Source organism: Maylandia zebra, linkage group LG18, assembly GCF_041146795.1.
Source record: "Maylandia zebra isolate NMK-2024a linkage group LG18, Mzebra_GT3a, whole genome shotgun sequence".
NCBI classification, from domain to species: domain Eukaryota; kingdom Metazoa; phylum Chordata; class Actinopteri; order Cichliformes; family Cichlidae; genus Maylandia; species Maylandia zebra.
The window spans coordinates 28,328,981-28,349,092 of NC_135184.1; the positions used below are offsets into that span (position 1 = coordinate 28,328,981).

General features: G+C 43.9%; 3 protein-coding genes across 5 annotated transcripts in view; all 3 read right to left on the reverse strand.

Annotated features, from left to right (window-relative positions):
* The window catches only part of chd8 (chromodomain helicase DNA binding protein 8), an 18,491-nt gene extending 13,682 nt beyond the window's left edge, over positions 1 to 4,809 (reverse strand). The window contains exons 1-5 of the mRNA XM_024806130.2: positions 4,677 to 4,809; positions 2,562 to 3,646; positions 2,119 to 2,445; positions 654 to 767; positions 12 to 514 (exon numbers count right to left, since the gene is read on the reverse strand). Coding sequence (XP_024661898.2) covers positions 12 to 514; positions 654 to 767; positions 2,119 to 2,445; positions 2,562 to 3,545 — 1,928 coding nt within the window. The 5' untranslated portion in view covers positions 3,546 to 3,646; positions 4,677 to 4,809. The remainder of the gene's footprint in view (positions 1 to 11; positions 515 to 653; positions 768 to 2,118; positions 2,446 to 2,561; positions 3,647 to 4,676) is intronic.
* Positions 4,810 to 6,446: 1,637 nt separating this feature from the next.
* On the reverse strand, positions 6,447 to 8,728 carry cbln12 (cerebellin 12). The gene is made up of 3 exons (XM_076876568.1): positions 7,730 to 8,728; positions 7,234 to 7,353; positions 6,447 to 7,153 (listed from the first exon to the last, which is right to left on the reverse strand). Exons 1-3 carry the CDS (start codon positions 8,009 to 8,011, stop codon positions 6,956 to 6,958), a joined length of 600 nt encoding a protein of 199 aa, XP_076732683.1. The 5' UTR covers positions 8,012 to 8,728; the 3' UTR covers positions 6,447 to 6,955.
* A 1,356-nt stretch (positions 8,729 to 10,084) lies between these two features.
* Positions 10,085 to 20,112, reverse strand: part of trim110 (tripartite motif containing 110) — a 41,608-nt gene continuing 31,580 nt past the window's right edge. Inside the window, exons 1-8 of one of the 3 annotated variants that reach the window (XM_024806063.2) lie at positions 15,327 to 15,404; positions 14,066 to 14,576; positions 13,891 to 13,983; positions 13,513 to 13,746; positions 13,076 to 13,098; positions 12,742 to 12,887; positions 11,047 to 11,318; positions 10,085 to 10,439 (exon numbers count right to left, since the gene is read on the reverse strand). In XM_024806063.2, coding sequence (XP_024661831.1) covers positions 10,170 to 10,439; positions 11,047 to 11,318; positions 12,742 to 12,887; positions 13,076 to 13,098; positions 13,513 to 13,746; positions 13,891 to 13,983; positions 14,066 to 14,554 — 1,527 coding nt within the window. In that variant the 5' untranslated portion in view covers positions 14,555 to 14,576; positions 15,327 to 15,404 and the 3' untranslated portion in view covers positions 10,085 to 10,169. Of the gene's footprint in view, positions 10,440 to 11,046; positions 11,319 to 12,741; positions 12,888 to 13,075; positions 13,099 to 13,512; positions 13,747 to 13,887; positions 13,984 to 14,065; positions 14,577 to 15,326; positions 15,405 to 20,112 lie in introns of those variants that run through there. The other 2 variants (XM_012923013.5, XM_076876567.1) reach the window with 2 other exon arrangements.

Genomic DNA, 20,112 nt, shown 5'->3' on the forward strand with positions numbered 1-20,112 from the left:
CATTTGCTTACTTCGCCTTAGCTTTGCTTTTGCTCTTGTTCGCAGCACTGGGTATTACTGTGCCTCCTGCCACTATAGTTGTTCCTCCCGGTGCCTTGACTTTTCCCTTTTTGTCAGGCCCTCCTGCGGTTTTGGGTGCCGTTCCTCCAGATACAGGGCTTTTCTTCTTACTTCCTCCACCGCTGGTTTTCTTCTTAGCACTAGACACCACCGTCACGGTACCCCCCATTTCTGGGGAAGACTGCGTAGCTGGAAGCTCATCCTGGTTAAGGACTCTGGGTAGGTTCTTCTCACCACGAGCTTTGGCCCGAGCTATAGCCTCAGCCACTATACGGTTAGCTTTCTCTTGCTTGCAGAGAATCTCCACTCGCCGCACAGAGGCAGGCTCTCCGGGCGCCTTGGTAATGCGGATGGCCTGGGATGGAGTGGTAGTTGTAGAAGACGGTCCTGCTGCTGAAGTGTTGATGACCTTCACAACAGAGACGGTACCGCCAGCCGACGAGGCTGCGCTTGTCTGAGTTAAAGAGAAGGTTAAAAATACATAACATTTTTACAAAATTACAATACATTCTTCCCTGTAATTTCTCTCAGTTCACATTAAAAGCCCCACTCTAATGTAGAGAATAAATAAAATCTGCAGATTAGAGGTCTACCTGTGGCTGCAGAAGCATTTTGAGTGGTACTGCCACTCGCTGCCCTCCTTGGCCTTGGGATATTTGCAACACCTGAGGGCTGCCGGTATTCCCAGCTCCTGAAACCAGCTGGTACTGCACACATGAAAGAGACACATCAAGTTACAGATTGATCAGATTGATAAAAAAAAAAAGTATTAGTTTAACAAAAAAAAAAAAACAACCATAACAAGCCTTGTCTGAGGGACTTCCTAAAAATTAACAAGAAATTTATTTTTTTTTTAAATGCAAGTTTCCGAGAATAAGTTGTATTAACAAGTTTTTAAAACTGGATGGCATACGACTTGTAAAAGCAGCCTGTAGCACATGGATGAGACTTCCTTCTGACTCCAAAATTTGCTTTAAACTAGGTGGTGTTCCCACCCATACTGACTTTGAGTGGGCTACATCATAAATACACGCACACACGCCTGAAAAATAAAAATGAATAAACAATGTCTTTATGTTATCAGTTTACTAGTAGACAGTTTGCACTGTTTTATTGTGAAAGTTCAAATGCTTGAAATAAACTAGCATGAGTCCTTCCTGTTTCATGGTTTGCCTGTTGGGTTGCTACTGTAGTTATCGTTCACACTGCCCCCCCCCCCCACACACACACACACAGCAAAGGTATTTCAAAATTTTGTTGTCATGTTGCTTTAAACTGGTTTTAAAAAAACCAAACATAAAAACCCCACAATTACCATGTAAAATTGTTATTAACTTGACAGAAAGACGAACACATTGATTAGACACACATGTGTCTAATCTGATTATTTGGAGTAATAATAAACTTAACATTCCTATTAAAAGACCTAAATTTGCTGGTTTTTCAACCTGAAGCCATTAAATATCACGTAACAAAGACACGGAGAGAATGTCAATATATTTAAAATGCACCGTCCTTTATCTCCAAGCTTGCCAGTCCCTCCACATCACATACCACAAAGTGCGTTTCAAAACAATCAATGCTCTTCAGCTGATCAGAGAAACTACCTCTGAATACTAACTGATACCGGTCAGTGGAGCCAAGATGGTGATTAAGCTGGTCTGATCTGTCCTGGCTAAAAGACGTTGTCAAAGCCAAGGTGTTTTGCCATGTCACCTCATATTACATTTGTACATCTGAAGCACTGTGTACTCTGGTACACATGTTGAACTAAAATATTAGTTACACAGTGACACCTTTGAGGAGGAGCAAACTTTCACAGATTTCAGAACTATAGTACTTGCGAATGGTGGAAATTAAAAGCAGACCGGTATTCAAGATGATTGACAAGGGAACAACAACAACAACAAGACTTTCAAGGCCCCACTTACTTGAAACAACAGAAATTAAGAGCAATTTGAATGATTTTGACAAAAACATGCCATCAAAACTCAATGTAACTTATTAACACTGTTAAACAAGCCGAGACCTCCAACTCCTACAGCACTCGTTTCTCACCTTTACACCACCTTGCTGATTGGGCTGTTGTTGCACCTGTAGCTGAATTGTGAGAACTTTGGGCTGCCCTCCAGCCTGGCCTGCTGCTCGTGCCTGGGTCAGGGCTGCTAGCTGGCTCCCCTGGAGCACCAGTTTCCCCCCGGGGAGCTGCCCCAGAACCAGTTTAGTTGGGGCCTGGGTCTGCTGAGGTTGGCCTCCTTGTGCTGTCTGAACCTGCTGGACTTGGGTGACCTGCTGTTGCGATGCAAGAGCTTGACCTGCTTGAGTTGCAGAGCCAGCCTGGGATGGCTGCTGAAGAACCAAGGTGATGCGTTTTGCTTCTCCACCCTAGAATGAGAAATGCAGAAGGACATTTATAACTGAACTAATTAAAAAACATGAAATCAGCAGTTATCCTGATGGTATAACAAATGTCACCTGCTGACACTTTGTGGTCTGCTTACCTGCGTCTGGGCCTGCATAGCTGGCTGGAGCTGCACTTGGCCCTGTGCCTGGACCTGGATCTGAGCAGCTTGGTTTTGGAGCTGCACTTGGCCCTGTGCCTGAACCTGGATCTGGGCAGCCTGGGTTTGAGTTATCTGTGCTGTTGCTGGAATCTGCACTTGAACTGACTGGCCTTGTGTCTGCTGCACCTGCTGGGGCATGGACGTGAGCAACACCTGTTTCACTGGTCCATTAGGAGACTGCAGCAGCCTCTGCACTCCTGCACCACCCACCTTCACTTGTGTTTGTCCTGGGCCTGCCTGATTCAATACTGTTCCGCCCTGCAGGATGGACATGCCAGGTTTGAGTGGTGTGCCAGACACTACACGGATGACCTTTCCACCAGTCTGACCCGTGGCTCCTGATAAAGTCTGTAGCACCTGTGCTTGACCCTGGGGACCTTTGAGAATGACGATTTTGCCACCAGCCTGTTGTGTAATGGCAGCTAACTGCTGGGGAGTAAGCTGGTGGGTTATCTGTGTGAGCTGCTGGGTGGTGGCGGTGGTTGTAGCTGGAGAGCTAGAAACAGTCAGAGGCGAGCTCAACAGGACAGTGCTACTGGTGGCCCCACTGGCATTGCTGGCAATTGGTATGGTGGTCTGGGCCTGTATCTGATTCACAGTATCAGTAGGGGCAGGGGTCACATGAGGCGCTACAGCTATGGAAATGGTCTGAGGAGTTGCCACTTGCACTGGCTGCTGTGTGGGGACTTGAACAGGGGCTGGATCCGGAACGGCTGGAGCTTCTACAGGAATACAGAGGCTCGTGTTAGACGCGAGCTCAGGAGCAGGCTCAGACTCTGGTGTTGGATCCACCTGGCCCAGAGCAAGCTTGAACGCTTCCTCAACCGGGTCCGAGGAACCCTGAGAAAAGGAGTCGTCCTGTAGGGCATCCAAGTTAAACAGGGGTGTGTCCTCAAAGAGGTCCATAATGGGATCTGCCATCTTGCCCACTCCACACAGGGAGATGGGCACAATGTTAAAAAGACTCCGAGATGGAAGCTAAATAGTTGTTGTCCAGTTCTTCTCAATTTTTAGATAATCAGCTGTGAAGGGAAAGGAAACAACAGTTAGACACAATTTTCTTACTGACTTTGTTCAAAGAAATGCTGCACTATCACAGCATAACGTCGCTCAGACCTGTACATCAAACTGTGACGTGACAGCTCTAATGGTTAGTACAAGAGTGCTTAAGTTAAGGAAGGGAGAAGCAGAGAAAGGTAATCATTGTAGTTTTGATTATGGTTTTCTGGTGGCTATGAAGATCATAATCAGTGGAAATGTCTTAAGGGTTAAAAGGACATGAAGTTTACTAAAACAAGGATCACTTTATGTAAACACGCTTTTATTTATCTTAGTGGCTGTGGTGGAAATTATCCGGTTAATACAGTTAATGGGCCGCATAAAAAATAAAATAATGCTAGAAGGATGTAGCAGCTTGTAAACTAGAGACGAAACATTAAAAGTATAGTTTTTGAATTCATCCTCCAACTTGTGGCCACACCGTCCAGAAACGCTTTCAAAGTGAAATTAAAAGCTTTGAAAACACACAAAAACAGTCCTCGTCGGCTAAAGTGTTAACATATAAAGAGAAAGTACGCGGATAACATTTAGTGAATGAGAATAACGAGCAGTGAAGTCATACGATTAGGTGAGTGATGCTGGAAAGACGGGATGCTTTCCTCTCAGGTCGTATTGCAGTCTTTCTCTCAAAACCGTCGGCTAGCATTAGCTTCTACCGCTACAAAAATGTGCCTGTTACAAAGGCGTGTGTGGCACCGTAAACACATTTAGACTCAAAAACACGATGAACTGTGTCCTCTTCGCCGTCAGTTCGCTTTCCAGTCATTTACTATCAACCATTCAGTCCACCGGACTCCTTCGATATCGTCAACAAACCGGACCAAACCAAAGCAACGTGCCACAATAACCATTGCCCGTCAACGTTCAGACACAGGTTAGGCCGCATTGCTGTTTCGGCTGGCCTGCGTCTATTTTCGGCAAAAATACGTGAAAATAACCATCATATCTACTGCCCCAACTCTCACAGTAATAATTTCAGGGTGCTAAATTTACCTTTGCGTCGACACACATGGCTTTCTGAGTCTCACAACACTGTACGATTACAGGAAACGGCCAGGAGAGAGCAGGAACTAACATTCTTGCCAGAGAAAGCTCAGAAAGCTTGCCCCTCTGGTGCCGTGAAACGATCATTGGTTAGCCTCCTCCCAAGCCGGCAGCATACGGCAATTTCATTGGCTCGACTAGCTGTCCATCAGACGTACTGCCGCTACCGGGCGGGATGAGAGTCATAGTTTGGTTGAAGTAACACTAAATGCGGCCTAGTTGGGATCGTTTGGCTCGGTGATCTTCAACATTGCTGTCTCGCTGTTGTAGATGCTCGAAATAGGAAGCGCAGCAGTTTTAGAGCTGGCTGGAAAAAAATAGATATTGTTTTAATAAACTGAAGTGTTCATGGACTGCACGGCCAAAAGACCTGTTTCTGAATGGCACACCATCAATTTTTTCAGCGGTTTATTACACTGGCCATAGCCCAGAAATCAGCCTACATCATTAAATGAATGAAGACCTGTTGTCATATCGGTCTATTAGTTTCTAGATGTATATAACCAGACGACGAGGGCGTATTATATATTTCCCAAGGTTACTGGTACACCTGGAACATTAATATTAGCTTCCTCTGGGTATTAATGTAATGGTCTGGCGCTTTCATATGCGATTCAGTTTTTTAATTAGGCTTTGGTGCCCTCTAGTGGCCTAATATTAAAATATAATTACTAGCTTTCAGTCTGTTATGTATGCAGTTTTCAGGGCACTGGGACAGAAAAGGGCTCTTATTGCCCCAGATTCATTTTTTCGTTTTCTTTTTTCTTTTGGTCAGTTTCCTTAATCACAAATTAATTAGACCATATAAGTGTAAACTAATCTTAAATAATCTCATACTTAGATTTCTACATAGGGCCCTCTGAGGTCAGATCACAGGAATGCCACACCCTGTCAGATACAATTGTATTTGAGTGGAGCAAATCTTGAAGTAAATAAACTGCCAATGGCTTTGAAGTTTGTTGTATTTGCAGGTCCTTGTGGGGCTCGGGGCAAAACGGAGGTTACTCACTCTACGTGGCTGAAGAGTGAACCAATCAGTACAGTGGCACTTAGGTGTAAAGTATAAAAAAGAAAAACATTTTAACATTTGTGCGAACACTGCAAGATTTCATTGTGTTTTCTGAGATTTATTTAGAAAGGCCATCATTTCCTGCCTAGGACTTGAGGTTAATTTAATAAGATATTCTTCTTTGGGAGCATTAATATGACAGTGTGAATTCATATCTAGGCTTTTTCCATTTTTATGAATTTTTTACTTATCATCCTAATTTCATAAATGTATAATTCTGGTAACAGAAGGATGAAAATGACAAAGGAAGTCAGAGAGAGAGAGAGAGAGAGAGAGGAAGATGGTGGGCATGAACCACGGAAGCGTAAGTGACTACATGTGACAGCACCCCACACTTTATCCACGGCAGCCCTGCAGAGATGAACCTGCCTGTTCGACAGAGCCTCCATCTGTCTGCGGCCCTGTAAGGAGCATCCACCGTACACCACACTTCATACCGGGTCCCACGCTGGTCCCTTCGGTCCATGCCAATGCCAGCTCTGCTGGTGGGATCTATATTTACAAACAGCTGCCATGGCACTAGGTAGGGTACAATGGAAGGGATGAGAAATACTGCCTTGTATAAGCAGATTAAACAGTCGCGGTCTTGGTGATTCATCAGATATTGTCTGAAATCAATCTCGCTCGCATACTCAAAGTGAAATACTGAGCCAGATTTAGACTATTTTATTTGGTCTTTGATAGAAATTTCTTTGTAAATAAACATTTGTTATATTATACTAACAGGCATATAGAGGAACAGCAGTCATACAGCACACTAGAATAAAGAGATTTTTTAAACATAGACAGGATGGCATGTGGAGCACAGCAGTGTTGAAACACTTAAGAACAGAAGCTTTTAGGTACTCTAGCACAGAAGCCCATGTTTTAAATGGCTACTTTAGAATTTTGCCACAAAGTATCTCCTATAACAAGCATTTAGACATAAAAAAAAAACCAAACAAAACAGAGCAAATGAATTCCTCAGAGAAATTATGTTTGCCATCTACTCTCATTTTCTTTTTGGTCCATTTGAACAATCATCTCATTTTTGCATAAAAGCCATCTTTTCATGCACTATATAAGGTTACAGATTGAAGCCTTTCTTTTCTCCCACCACCTCTTCCCCTTTTTTCTCTCAATCATTCTCACTTTGCAGCGCTTCAACCCTCTATCTTTCTCACAAGGGGAAAACCAGGAAGCCTGAGAATGTGGAGTACTTCCAGCCTCCCATCAGGTTGCCTCTCTCCAGTCTGAGGTAGGCCTTGTCGCCCTTCTCCATAATCACCAGGCCGGCATTGGTGGCGGCTTCTCTGGTCACGTCCTGGTCCCCGGCGAATGCCGAAATCATTGGCCAGCCGTTCACCATCAGGCTAACCTAAGAGATGGGAACCAGCGAGATTAAGAGAGTGATCCACTGGAACCACAGCTATGAGTCACAGAGTTGAGTGGGCGTACCTGAATAGTTTGTCTATTGTAGGCCTTCACCACATGGAAGTTGAAGCTGTACACCCCCCTCCTTGGTGCCAGGAACACACTACTTTCTTGGTCAAAATGAGTGCCCACGTTAACCAAAATCTGAACAGACAGCAGGAAAAAGACGGGGGATGATAAAGTCACGACATGGGTCATTCTTTTCGTCTGTTCAGATTGCTTACTTCCAAACTACTGAGACCTATTTTAATACATCCCTCCCTCCCTCTAAAATGTCCATGGACATGCAGCTTGTGCAGCATAATCCAACCATGTTTTCATTATGTGGCTTCACTACAAGTTCAAAAGTTTAGCAATCAGCTCATTATCACACCCAATGGGAGAAGACACCTGACTACAAAATGATAGCACAGAGCCTTTTGTGTGTTTGCCCATTCTGTACTGTAAAAAATAAACCTGTCACAATTTGCCACAGTATGCTACAAATGGGCATAATAAACATGGATATCTGATAACTCACATTATCAAAGTAGATGATCATGGTGCGGTTGCTCATGTCTGTCGGCTCGTGGTTGGTCTGGCGGCTGGCAGAGAAGGCCACCCGACCCGAGCCAGAGCGCACCGACATGCCCAGGGCGTTTCCGGCGGGCTCGGACGAAGGCGTGGAGTCACACACTACCAAACATTTCCCCTCAAGGATGATGGGCTCTGTGTCATTCTGGCCCCTGGATCCCAAAGGTCCCCACAACAGGAGCATGCCCAGGAGGAGCAGGATGTCAGGGTGGACTGACCCGAGGTGCATGACTGAACCTGAGATTTTATTTTTTTTTTAAGTCAAATATCTCTAATTTCTAAGGACAATAGTCACTCTGGGCAATCTGCAAAATAAATAAACATGCTACGGCTAAAGAAACACTATATCAGAACAGAAAGAGAAAGAAAAGTCTATGTTTTCCAGGCAGTTTTGACTCAGATTGGTTTGCTGGTCATATCTGTCAGTCTTTTCTTTCGAGTTTCCCCCTTTTTGACCCCAGACAAATCCCCAAATCTCTTCAGTGTCCTTTGTGCTGTGTCAACAGGGTCCAGAATGACACTCAGAAAAAAATCTCTTGATATTTTCAAGTTGATGTCGTCAGCAAAAAATAAGCAGAGATGTAGCTGAGGAGGGGAAGAGAGGGAGAGACAGAGAAAAGATAAGGGGCGGCACGGTGAGTGAAGATCCAAGTCCGGGCTTAACGGATGAAGACGAGGACGGAAAAGGTGTGGAAGAGAGGGAAAAAAAAAGATGAGGTAAGACTTTGGAGAGGTGACAAGGGGGAGGATGTAGGACCCAGAAGGGAATCAGAGAGAGAGAGATGGGGAACAACTCCACTGAGTGACCATCTGTCTGCCACACACGCTCGCTGTTTCTCCCACTTGTGCCTCTTGTTGCGCACACTCACACACGCTGTAGCCGCACGTACACACATTCATCTTCTCTGCAGGTTCGAAAGACTTTCTGTTGGTTCAGCTCACTGAAATGAGTAAAATGCAAAGCCCCCTCCCCCCCCCCCCCCCCCCCCCCCCCCACGCCTCCAATGCCATTTCAAAGTGTAGAATTTTTTAAATATCATCCATTTATCTGTGCAAAATCAGCAACAGGGTGAAAACATTTCCTTCTAAGCTTCAACAAAGCTATTCAGAGACAAATGCATCATGCTTCCTCATTCAAGGAATTACACAATTCATTGTGTTATTCATCAACAGTGACTAAACATGATCTGACTACAAAATTATGAGATTGTGAGAATAATAAAAGTAATAAACAGAGGATCACCTGTTCCCATGCAAAGGATCGTGTATTCCATATCTGAAGGACTGAAATATCCTTGTTGTCCCGCTCCTTTGTCACATTAATTCACAGCATGGCTGATCACAACCAAGATAGAGACTGCTCTGATCTCTCTGTCTATCTCCCTGTTCTTTCCCTTCTCTCTCTCTCTCTCCCTCCTTTCCATCTGCTTCGTTCTCACCCTTTATGCTGCATCCGCCCACTCACGTAATATAAAAGATAAATAAGTGTGAGCAGCTTCAAAGAGCAAAGTTAGCAAGTGAGTGGCAGTTTTCTCCCCTTCCCCCCCTGTAATTCCCAAACAAAACATTGATCTCCTCACAAGAATCAAAAGATCCTTCGCCATCTTCAAGACAGCGAGATTTATTTCCAGGTCTTTATGCATGTGGTAAATAGAGCTGGATTCCTCGATCCGCAGCACCGTTTGATCCATAAAGATGCTGCTTTTGTGCTTTTCTTTGATCATGCACTTAATGTCTAGACACTCCTAGATACAGACAGGAAATCCCAAAACAGAGGTAGAGCTTCAGAGATGTTTAAGAAAGGCTGGAGTGAGAAAAAAGTTCAAGTTTATCATATTAATATCAGCCAAACAAATTTCCAGCTTTTCTATAACTACATTACTTTATAAACAAAGGCCATCCTTATTTCTAATTGCTGTGGAATCAAGGTGCTGAACAATGTAACTAAAGTAACTAATTACTTTTAGAATATTTTAACTCAGTTACTAACTCAGTTACTTTTTTGAAGTAACTAGTAACTATAATTAATTACTTTTTCAAAGTAACTTGCCCAACACTGGAAATGAACATAATTGGTCCCCTTTGAAATGAGCCTTTCCATCTAGTGTTTAGGGAAGTATCAAATTCCCTTTGGGTGTCTTCTGGAAATGTTTTCACATGCCAGCTGATCGCAGCTTTAGAAGACACAGTTTTGTCTCTTTGGTGAGGAAGAGCTAAAGCTCTGTTTTAGAGCAGGAAGCAGAGAAACAGCAGCTCATGGCAAAGACTCCAACAGAGGTTTGCGTAAGTTACACAGACGGGGAAAAAACAACAGCACTTTATTTTGGAATGGCCAAAACAGCACAGAGTTCATCATCATCATCCTCCTAGCTGTCCTCTTCATCACATCAGACTTTAACAATAGTGATCCGACTGTTGAGCTCAGCTTTGTAGAGTCCAAAGCCCAGGCACACCGGCTGAGTAAAGGTGGTGGAGAAAGTGTGGAGGTGGATCAGGTTGTTAGACGGTCCCACCTCTGAGTAGGTGATGGTGCCTGAGCTGTAGTCCACGGCTACAGCAACGCGGTTCCCAGTCATTTGGTATGTGAGGCGGGTCTTCCTGCGGTTGTGCCAGGCGGCTAGCTTTTTATCGTGCTGCTGTGTCAAGCTCCATGAAACCTACAAGGGGTTTAATCAAGGAAGATGTTTTCATTTCAGCTGAAACTTTACTATCAAACAATTACTGATGTGGGGGAAATTGATCTGGCGATAATTTTAGTAACTGATATATATTTTAAGTTGAGCAAAAATCACTGCAGCGTTCCAAGGAAGTATTGGCTATATCTTAAATTGCATGTGGTTGACAAGGAAGGTATCACTGTAAATGTTCTCATCCTTCTGCAAAATGTGCTTCGATCATTGACGGTTAAATCAGGGCAGTGATTTTAGTAAAAAACCTAAACATAAAATTAAATGTACACAAAAGAATAGACTAGGAAAGAATAGAACTGGAATACAATTGTTGAACTGCTTTAGTGCACCAGAGGAAAATAGAAAGAAGGTTCACTTTTTTTCAAGGCCAAATTTACTGTTTCACTCTGACTGAATGAATGATGAGATGTTCGAAGGAAAAAATCTTTTTCACTGATGCCAAACAGACTGAGAGATGTCAGGGACAGGCATCAAACAGAGGCTCCTGCTCATTCTATTAGTTAGCAAAGAAAACACAAAATCTAACACTGGAACGAGTGTGATTAACCACTCTGGCTCTGCGGCACACTTGTACCTTGTTGTTCCCAAATGCATTGCCTTCTTTGCCCTTCCGTCCAATACTTCGGTAGCAGATGCCCACATCCCAGAATCCCTCGGCTTCCAGCTCCCAGTAGTGAGTCCCAGAGGAGAAGGTCTGGACGGTGAGGACCTGCGGCCAGTGGTCGAAACGTTCGGGATGAGCAGCGCAAGGCAGGCGGTTTTTAACTCGTGTAACTGAGCGCAGGTCATCCGAGATGCTCAACAGAGGATGAGCTGTGTTTGTGTCCAGACTCAAGGGACTGGTTACTGCAAGGAGAGAGATAAATTTTAGTTACTTTCCTCGTAGTACTTAAACTTGTTCGCCCATTTCTATGGAGCAAAACAGAACTTTTAAAATGCAAAACAGAGATTTATAAATATATGCTTTTGAGCCACACCTACATCCTCAATTGCTGTCACCTTCATTTTGTCCCCACTGCGTTACATCTGAATAAATATATTTAAACTTAAACGTTACAAACATGTATATGCATAATTCAGGTCATTAAACTCGTGCTTTTTAACATAAACATCATCTCCTATTTATTCAACACATTCATAGATGGTTCATCATGGTTTTAACTCCATTGATGATGCTTTCTTTATTTAGCTCAAGGCAAACATATTTAGAGTTGAACTGACTCTGATTTGCTATTCTGGACTCAAAACTGAGTTTCTCTTCTTGGGATTAGAGGTCAGCGTTAGACTCAGAGTTTGTTAAACAGATTGCTGGTGTATTCAGCTTCATGTCTCTACCTTTGTATTTGTCTGTGCTCCTCTGTTCCCCGCCTTTGTTGATCACTATGTTTGTCTTCCTGTTTTTAGTGCCAGCTTAGATTTTGTGTCCTTATTTGGGATTTTGATGTCTGCTGCTTTTGAATTTGCGTAGACTCTTGTAAGTTACCAGCAGCATCTTATTAAAGCTTTTGTTTTGTTTGCTCAAGCTGTCAGTCTCTGAGTGTCGGCAAGTGTGTCCTCCAGTGAACCATAGAAACCAACTGAGAAATATTTGCTAATGACATCTACGTGTTAATGAAAACCCACAAACACATTCTTTAGGTTTTATCAAACATGAACTCCAAACAATGTCAAGAAAAATCAGGTCATTGACTACAGAGGTGTTACATAGTTACATACATAGAAGACTGCTTACAGTCCATCATACCAAAGGTGCCATTGGTCCTATCTATCTATCTATCTATCTATCTATCTATCTATCTATCTATCTATCTATCTATCTATCTATCTATCTATCTATCTATCTATCTATCTATCTATCTATCTATCTATCTATCTATCTATCTATCTATCTATCTATCTATCTATCTATCTATCTAGCTGACCTTTCACTTCTAAATTGAATATGTAAATGACTGCACTCTGGAGCCTCACCTTAAGACCAACTGAGCATTATTTAAATGCCATGTAATTTATGATGTCTGCTTACAGCAGGATGATGTACCATGTCACTCAGAACTCAGATCATCTCAAACTGGTTTCTTGAACATTACACTGGAATTCAAATGGCCTCTACAGTCACCAGATCTCAGTCTAACAGAGCACCTCTGACATGTGGGTTAAGTTCTGAGGTTCAACAAGAAAGCTAACAAGCTTCATTCCCCAAAATGTCTAGCTATTCCGTTAAAATCATTAGCGGGGCAGGTAAGTGTCACACATTCATTCCACTCACAGAGTTCCCTCTTGAGGTCACTGAGACAGCGGAGGGTAGCAGTGATGAACTCGCGGTACTTGTGCTCGATGTCCTCCAGAATGTGCTTCCTGTCTGCGCTGATGGGATCAGGGATGTAAAGTGGACTGTTCAGCTCAGCTAATAACCTACAAATCAAAAGCACAAATGAAATAACGCCTTTATTATTTTGTGTTTTTCATTGTTTCTCTGTCTCTCTTTTCTCTCGAGCTTCCACTGTAATAACACTCCCTAACATGACAACCCAAACACACGTCAACATAACACAGCTCAGGACGAGTCCTAATTCAGTCTGACTGGTTTGTTCTGGACTTACTTTGTGTCATCTGACTGAAAGGCCTGCGAAAAGAAAAGTCAAGGACAGCTGAGAAAAATGCACCAACAGAATGAAAAGCAGCTGTCTGTGTGAATGTGAATGTGCTCAGGTAGATTTTTTTTCTATAAATTCCTACATTTTTACATTTTTGCATTTTCAAATCGCCCTAATATGTAGCCATGCTAAATGTGTGATCTGCTGTAAAGCTTCACTCTCTGGCCACTGTGTATATATGTAGGGTATTGCAGCATATTCCAGTCAGGACTACAGTGGTGGATTTCCTTGGCTAAAAATGATATTCTGCAGTCGTACAACAGTTAATCTCCCAATCAGAGATTGGACTGGATCGTTACTGGAAACTGGTGCATCCTGTCTTAAGCTATAATTTAGTTTCGTTTGCATGACCTAGTTCTGGAAAAACTTAATGCTACACTCACCCAGATGAGCAGGAAAGGGTCTGTCTCTGACAGCAGTAAGGCCAGATAGTGCTGGATTCTTAGGGTGTGGTGCATGTGGTCCCTCACTTTGGAGCAGTCTTCATGCACACGATCCATGACCTGCTGCCTCTCCTTCTTGGTGATGTCTCTCAGTGCCACCACCAGCTTGTTGACCTGGACCTGCAGGTCTGAGCCCAGCTGCTCCACCTGGGCATCGTCCTGCCTCAGAGAATCCTGGAACCAATGAGGACAGAATACTGGATTGCTGGCAGATCAGTGATTGAGACACAATCAAACCACATGACTTGTGATTTTGGTACGAACAGCTTTATGAGTCATTAGATTTCCTTTGCACAGATAAATATGTGTACTCACTACCATGGTGGAATCGATGTTCTCACGCTCTTTGAGGATTCGCTCTCCATCTTTCAGTTTTTCCTCTGCTTTTATAAGCAGTGTCTGAAGGATGACCTGCAAAAATCACCCAGTAGGTATTACAGCAACCACACGTTAACATAAAAACATACATTAATTGATTATCCATCCAGCACACCTTCAGATCATCCTCCACGTGCCTCAGTGCTTTCACTTTGTGCTGAGCGTGGCCTCCTTCCAGCAGACAGTCGCCACACACGTACACTCTCTCATCAGCACAGTAGTAGCGGAACAGCTCTGTGTGCGCCGGGCACCTTCGCTGGGACAGATCGCCCAGCGGATCCACCAAAAGGTGGGTGCTAAACACCGGTCTCTCAAGATGAGGCCGGAGATGTTCGGCACACAGCGACACTTCACACCTCAGGCAGGTCTTAACTGCCAATGGCGGTTGTCCTTTCTCTGCCTCGGGAGGGCAGCAGTCGCACAGCACTTCGCCGTGCTCCTCCTGACACTGGGGACAGGTGAAGCGACCTTTTCCTTCACCCTGGCTGCTCCAGGCCTCCCGGACACAGGCAGGACAGAAGCTGTGACCACAGGGCAGGGGCTGGGATTGGCTGAAGGTGTCTCGGCACACAGAGCAGGTCAGCTCTTCATCCATGGAGGCCATCGTGACAAGGATACTATAAACACTGGTTTCATACAACAGGACGAAAACAAATAAGCACATTGATTAAGCGGCAAACACACAAAACGTACAAATATCAACAACTGTACAGACTAACATGTTTGTGTGATGTATAAGAAAGACTAACACAAGACAGAACCACACACAGGCAGCGCTGGAATGGTGACAAGCTGGGAATGCTTGTTTCACTCCAACTGTGCACTCAGACCAGTAATCCTGTCTACTGGGCTTTTGCCTACTGTGCTCTATGAATAGATACTTCACAAAGTAAGCGGTTTTACTGAGAAAACATGCTGAAAGTGTACAAAAATATCAGAAAGGCCTCATCCACTTTTGTCAGGGAATATATCAGCACAACTAAAAGTGCTAGAAATGACATAGAATACCAAAAAAACCCTTCTTTTTCTTCTTCTTCTTCTTCTTCTTTACAATAATATATACTATCAGATATTTAAAACATTATCAAATGAAACAAAGCAATTATCTAATAAACCCAGGTGTAATATATGGTGGTTCCTTTGCTTTAAAATAGTAGCAAAGGTGTTGTAACACTGACTGTAGACGAGCATTAACTGCACTTAGACTGAAGCTGTTGCAGTGGAGGGATCAGGAGATCATCTGACACAGATGGCTGGCTCAGTTTCCTTTACATGTGCTCTTCTTTTCTGTATTTCCCCCAAAACTTTAATGCTTTAACTAACAACTATGTATCATTAGAAATTACTAAAAAAGCCACAGAAGTGTCATTCCTTACCCGTTAGCTTCTTAGTGTTTGCAGACTAAAGCCATCTGTGAGTGCGTGAGTTGTGTGCGATCAGACTGCCGATTGGAGGCTAATCCCAACAGATTCACTGCACTCAGAGAGGTCAGCTGATCCTGAGATGGGAGGAAGGGCAAAAGTGGGGGGAGTGGGGCAGGGAAATTGATTAGGTAACTCTGAAGATACAAGGTTTAGGGTTAGAGTTTACATCGTGTCCCTGCACAATTTAAAACATGTCAGCGTCACATAAAGCGTTTCCTCTCTAGCTGTCCTACACCATGTGTGTCCCACATGTCCAACGCTTTCCATACGTTTGTTTTTGTCATTCAGAAACATGACTGCAGCTTTCAGCAAGCTTAGCTTTACCTGACTTTGTTGGGCCAGTGAACTTATAACAGAGGTTTGGTTTTTTTGTTGAAACACACATGGGGGTGCCTACTGGGGTCAGCGGGGGAGCTGGCCCCAGGGAGGGGTCACTTGCCCCTCCCTTCCTTCCCTCCCCATCTCCAGCTGCCTCCCTCTTCCCGCTCCACCACAACCACCCACACATGCAGGGCCTTGGAGTAGGGGTATGTCACCAGGGTGCAGAGGAGGCTACCCCCCCCTCTGTCCCCTTCTGGCTGCCTCTGCCTCAATTTTATCCCACAACTTAGACATTCACATTACTCACACTCTCATTACACATACATATAGGATCTTGGGGGTGGGCACGATACACGGAGTCCAAAGTACCATCAGGGTGTACACCCCACCCCTGGCATCGTTGCCCACCTCTCAATTTTAAATACACGTAGACATTGAGGGCTAGCAGGAGGGACCATGCGCTTACCTGCTGCTCTCTGGCAGGTAGCTCCATGCCCTCCTGGGTTTTAAATGCACCTTAGAACACACATGCATCAACATTACAATGAGCGGGTGGAGGGAGGTTTGGAGTCTTCTCTCACCCCCATTCTCTGCGACCTGCTGGAGCAGGGGGGCTAGGACTAGGAGGAGGAGTTGGCCGTCCGACTGCGGTCTGGAGTGTGGAGCCTTCCTGCTGCTGCGGAGTCGGGGCGGTCTGCCTCCCCCCACCGCAGGGAAAAGGGAAACACCACCTGGGTCTGGGTGCAGTTCCCCCCTCCAGGGGCGGGGGCACCTAGACCCGGTTTGTAGAGTACGCTTGGGGAGTGTGATCGTGTGTACAACGTCTCTTTATGTCTGTCTCCACGTTGGTTGAGTGTGGAGTAAGTGCATATGAGAGCATGAGGGTGGGAATGGATGTTTGTATCTGTGTGTGCCTGTATGTCTGTGTCTATATGTCAGGTTGGGTGTCAGGCGCCACCTCTCTGGGGACATCTCAGGCCCTCCAAGGTTTGGAGGCCTATCTCCCCCTACCACCACTTCCCCTGCCAGTGGCGGACCCCCTCAGACATCGGTGCGTTGGTGGTTGTGTCCGGGGATGGGCGTCCAGGTACACACCGGCTCACTCCTTGGCGGCCGCTTATCGGGGCCTGGAGCCTGGGGCTCGCTCGGGCCACTTCGGAGGTGGGGTGCCCCCGGCCTCTCGGCCTGGGGCTCGGTCACTCAGGCGCAGCTGGCTGCCGGCGGAGCTCACGGGCGCGTCACTGCAACTCCCCCTGGCTTCTGCTCCGCAGCTGCTGAGTGAGCCCTCATCTGGGACTCTCCTCAGCTCTTTCCGGGACAGTGGCGCAGCTGCCCCTCTGTTGGTCTTCCTTGGTCTCTTGTGTTCTGGGGGCCTCTGGATGTCTGGAGTTTTGATCTCCTCCACACCTGCTTCACGCCCTGGAGGACGGGGCTGTGGCCCCCCCACACCCTCTAGCAGATTATTACGTGAAGGAACCTTTTAAAAAACAAAAAACAAGCGCGTCCATGCTCACAGGTGTACACACGGGTGATCACACCCACAAACTACACCCTTTTTGGCTCCTACCTCAAAGCACACTGTGTTCTGTTGATCTTATGTGCTGCACAATAATGTTTAACATTTAGTATTTACTGTCATATTCCCATATATCATTGTGATGTTGTTTATTCTATTACTCTTGTTCTCTTCTGCTTGCTTTCTTTTTTCTTTCTCAGCAGGTGATCCAGGTGATTGATATATGCATTTTTTTTTCTCTGCCCGTTCTGTTGGTTTTTGTCTTTTGCCCTTCTCCCCCGTCCCTCTTCTCAGCTGTTTCTCTTTCCCTCTTTCTTTCTCCCCTTCTTTCCCCCAGTCAAGTCTGTCCCGTATTCAGTAAGTGAAAATAAAATAAACAATAAAAGGTGAATCAAATGGACCATTACGGCAAGGCTGGGATGGTCAGTTTGGTAAAGTAAATCCGTTGGGCATCTTTGTTTGCCTTTAGACAACAATTCTGATGGCAAAAGAGCCAAACGGGACAGGAAAAAGAAAAAGAAAAAAAAAAAAAAAAAAAAAAAAGAAACACACATGCATACTACTGTATTTTCCCATCACAAAAACTATCAACGTGAACCATTCAGTCAGTGATACTGGGGACAAAACAAACAACATATGCAGCAAGCTCAGAAGGGCGAGGTATTTACCTCTATATTTAATTTTTCTTTTTGTCTTAAGGAATACAAATATATGTGCGTTATTTGCTCTCAAACACAGGTCTTCAGCTTTACACAAAGTAATTTTGTTTTATTTCTGCCAACATTTCCATGCACAGACATGAGAAAGAAGACCTTGGGGTTTTTTCTTCTTTTCTTCCCCAAGCCTTTTTTACAATTAAAAACACGACCTTCAGAATATTCAGTATAGAAATGGATTGGGTTGGATTTCGGCACAAAGATGCGGTGCACAAGGTTGCACACAGAAAAGCAAATAATCACAGAACTTTTGTCAAGGGAACATTTTTGCAATTTTTCTCCTGGCATCTCTGATGAAAAATCTAAAAATTTGGAGGAAGCATCCTGTATTGAGGTCTTACTGTAATTTTCATGCTTTAATAGACACCTCTAAGAAATGTGAACTTACGAGAGCTGATGACATCCATTTTTTTCATTATAATAAAGGTTCAAAATTTCAAAGACCTGCCACATCCATTCAAGAAACACCAATTAGCTCCTGAAATATTCAAATGTTATTGTTTTTTTTAATGACAATGTAACTTCATAGAATTAGGCATGAAGCTAAGAGTTAATAAATAACAAAAAAAAACCTCTTTTGTTATTTATTAACTGACTTAACAGTATGAGTAATTTGAATGTACAATATCCTGGACTCTTCAATCAGTAATGTTTCCTAAAGTCATAGGATGTTTTGGGTCTTAAAACCATCAGACGGGTGATAATGCTCGTGCCCATGTGGTGCTACCATAACTGCGACTATTCTCTGGACCCATGGTTTAAACAAATTCTGGCCTCAGTGATATCCAGCATGTAGTAGGTTCTGAGCAGCAGAGGCCTTAAACCTCCTCTAATAAGTCTGAGTTCTCTGCTGGTTGCCGGGATGGATAGTGTGTCTCTCAGGCTGCAAACACTTTTCCTTCACTGGTTTGTGGTTTGAAACTGGCTGTAGGTGTGAATGTGAGCCTGAATGGTTGTCTATCTATTGGGTTAGCCTTGTGATAGACTGGTGGCCCATTGGGGTGTACCCTGCTTTTCATCCACTGCCAGGTAGGATAATTTTTAGCGCCCTGGAAAAGTGGTTAGGATGGATGGATGGATGGATGGATGGATGGATGGATGGATGGATGGATCATAAAGGGGTCTTTATTCACTAGACTCTTAAGAGTAAAATGGTGCATCCAAAACTCACTTTTTTAACGTAAGTCTCAACGACAAGGCAAGAGGATCAGAATGAGGTTGTTAGAGTAGTCAAGCATAATCCCTGAACCATAGTAGCACTCACTGTCTCTTTACCTTTATTTGAGTAAGGACATGTAGGTATTTACGAGATCCAGTCAGACCACCATTGTCCCATTTTCCTTCTTTTTGGAGAGTGGTATGAATGTAAAGGTGTCAGGACGGTGCTCAATTGGGCCCCTAACAACAATAAAAACAAATATCTTCCCCTTAACACTGAGTACTGCGCTCACTTTACAATCTAAGGTATAATGCAATCTAGATAACAGGAAGTGATGTGAGCAACACAAGGCAATGTGAAGCAAATGAAATTTGATGTTTCTATTTTTCAACTTTGTATCATTCAAGACACTGGAACAGTGAATGCCTGCAGATGTTGAACTAGAAAAATGAAATATTTGCAGCATGTGCAGCACTGTCATTGTTATAAAATGTAAGCCGTACAGGTGTGGACTTTCGCTAGCAGAGGTTGCAACAAAGCAGAGAACTGTCATTAACGAGCTTCATTAGAACAGATAGAATAGAATAATCATTTAATTGTCCCACAGGGGGGAATTTGGTTGTACAGACAATTACAGACAAGAAGAAATTATATATCATAATATATCACACTGACTAATAATCTAATCCTCCTCGTGTGTGTTTTTAATACCAACATGATATCTAGCTGTAGACAAGTGGAGGAAAGAAAATGCAGCAGATATTCACTTTGCCCTTCCGTTGTGACCACTAACAGCTACCGTGTATGGTCTTTTGTTGAGTTTGATTTCCAGAATTTATTCCTGCTCCACAGCTAAACATGCATACAATAACACATAACATAATTCCAAATATGCATTTTGTATTTAAGTTTTTATTAAATGCTTTGTATGTTTTCATTGAAAAAGATAAACCACGGATGCACAGGTGAGTAATTCAATGAAATAAATGGACCCTCTTTATAAGTTTGTACAACAGATCCTCAGCT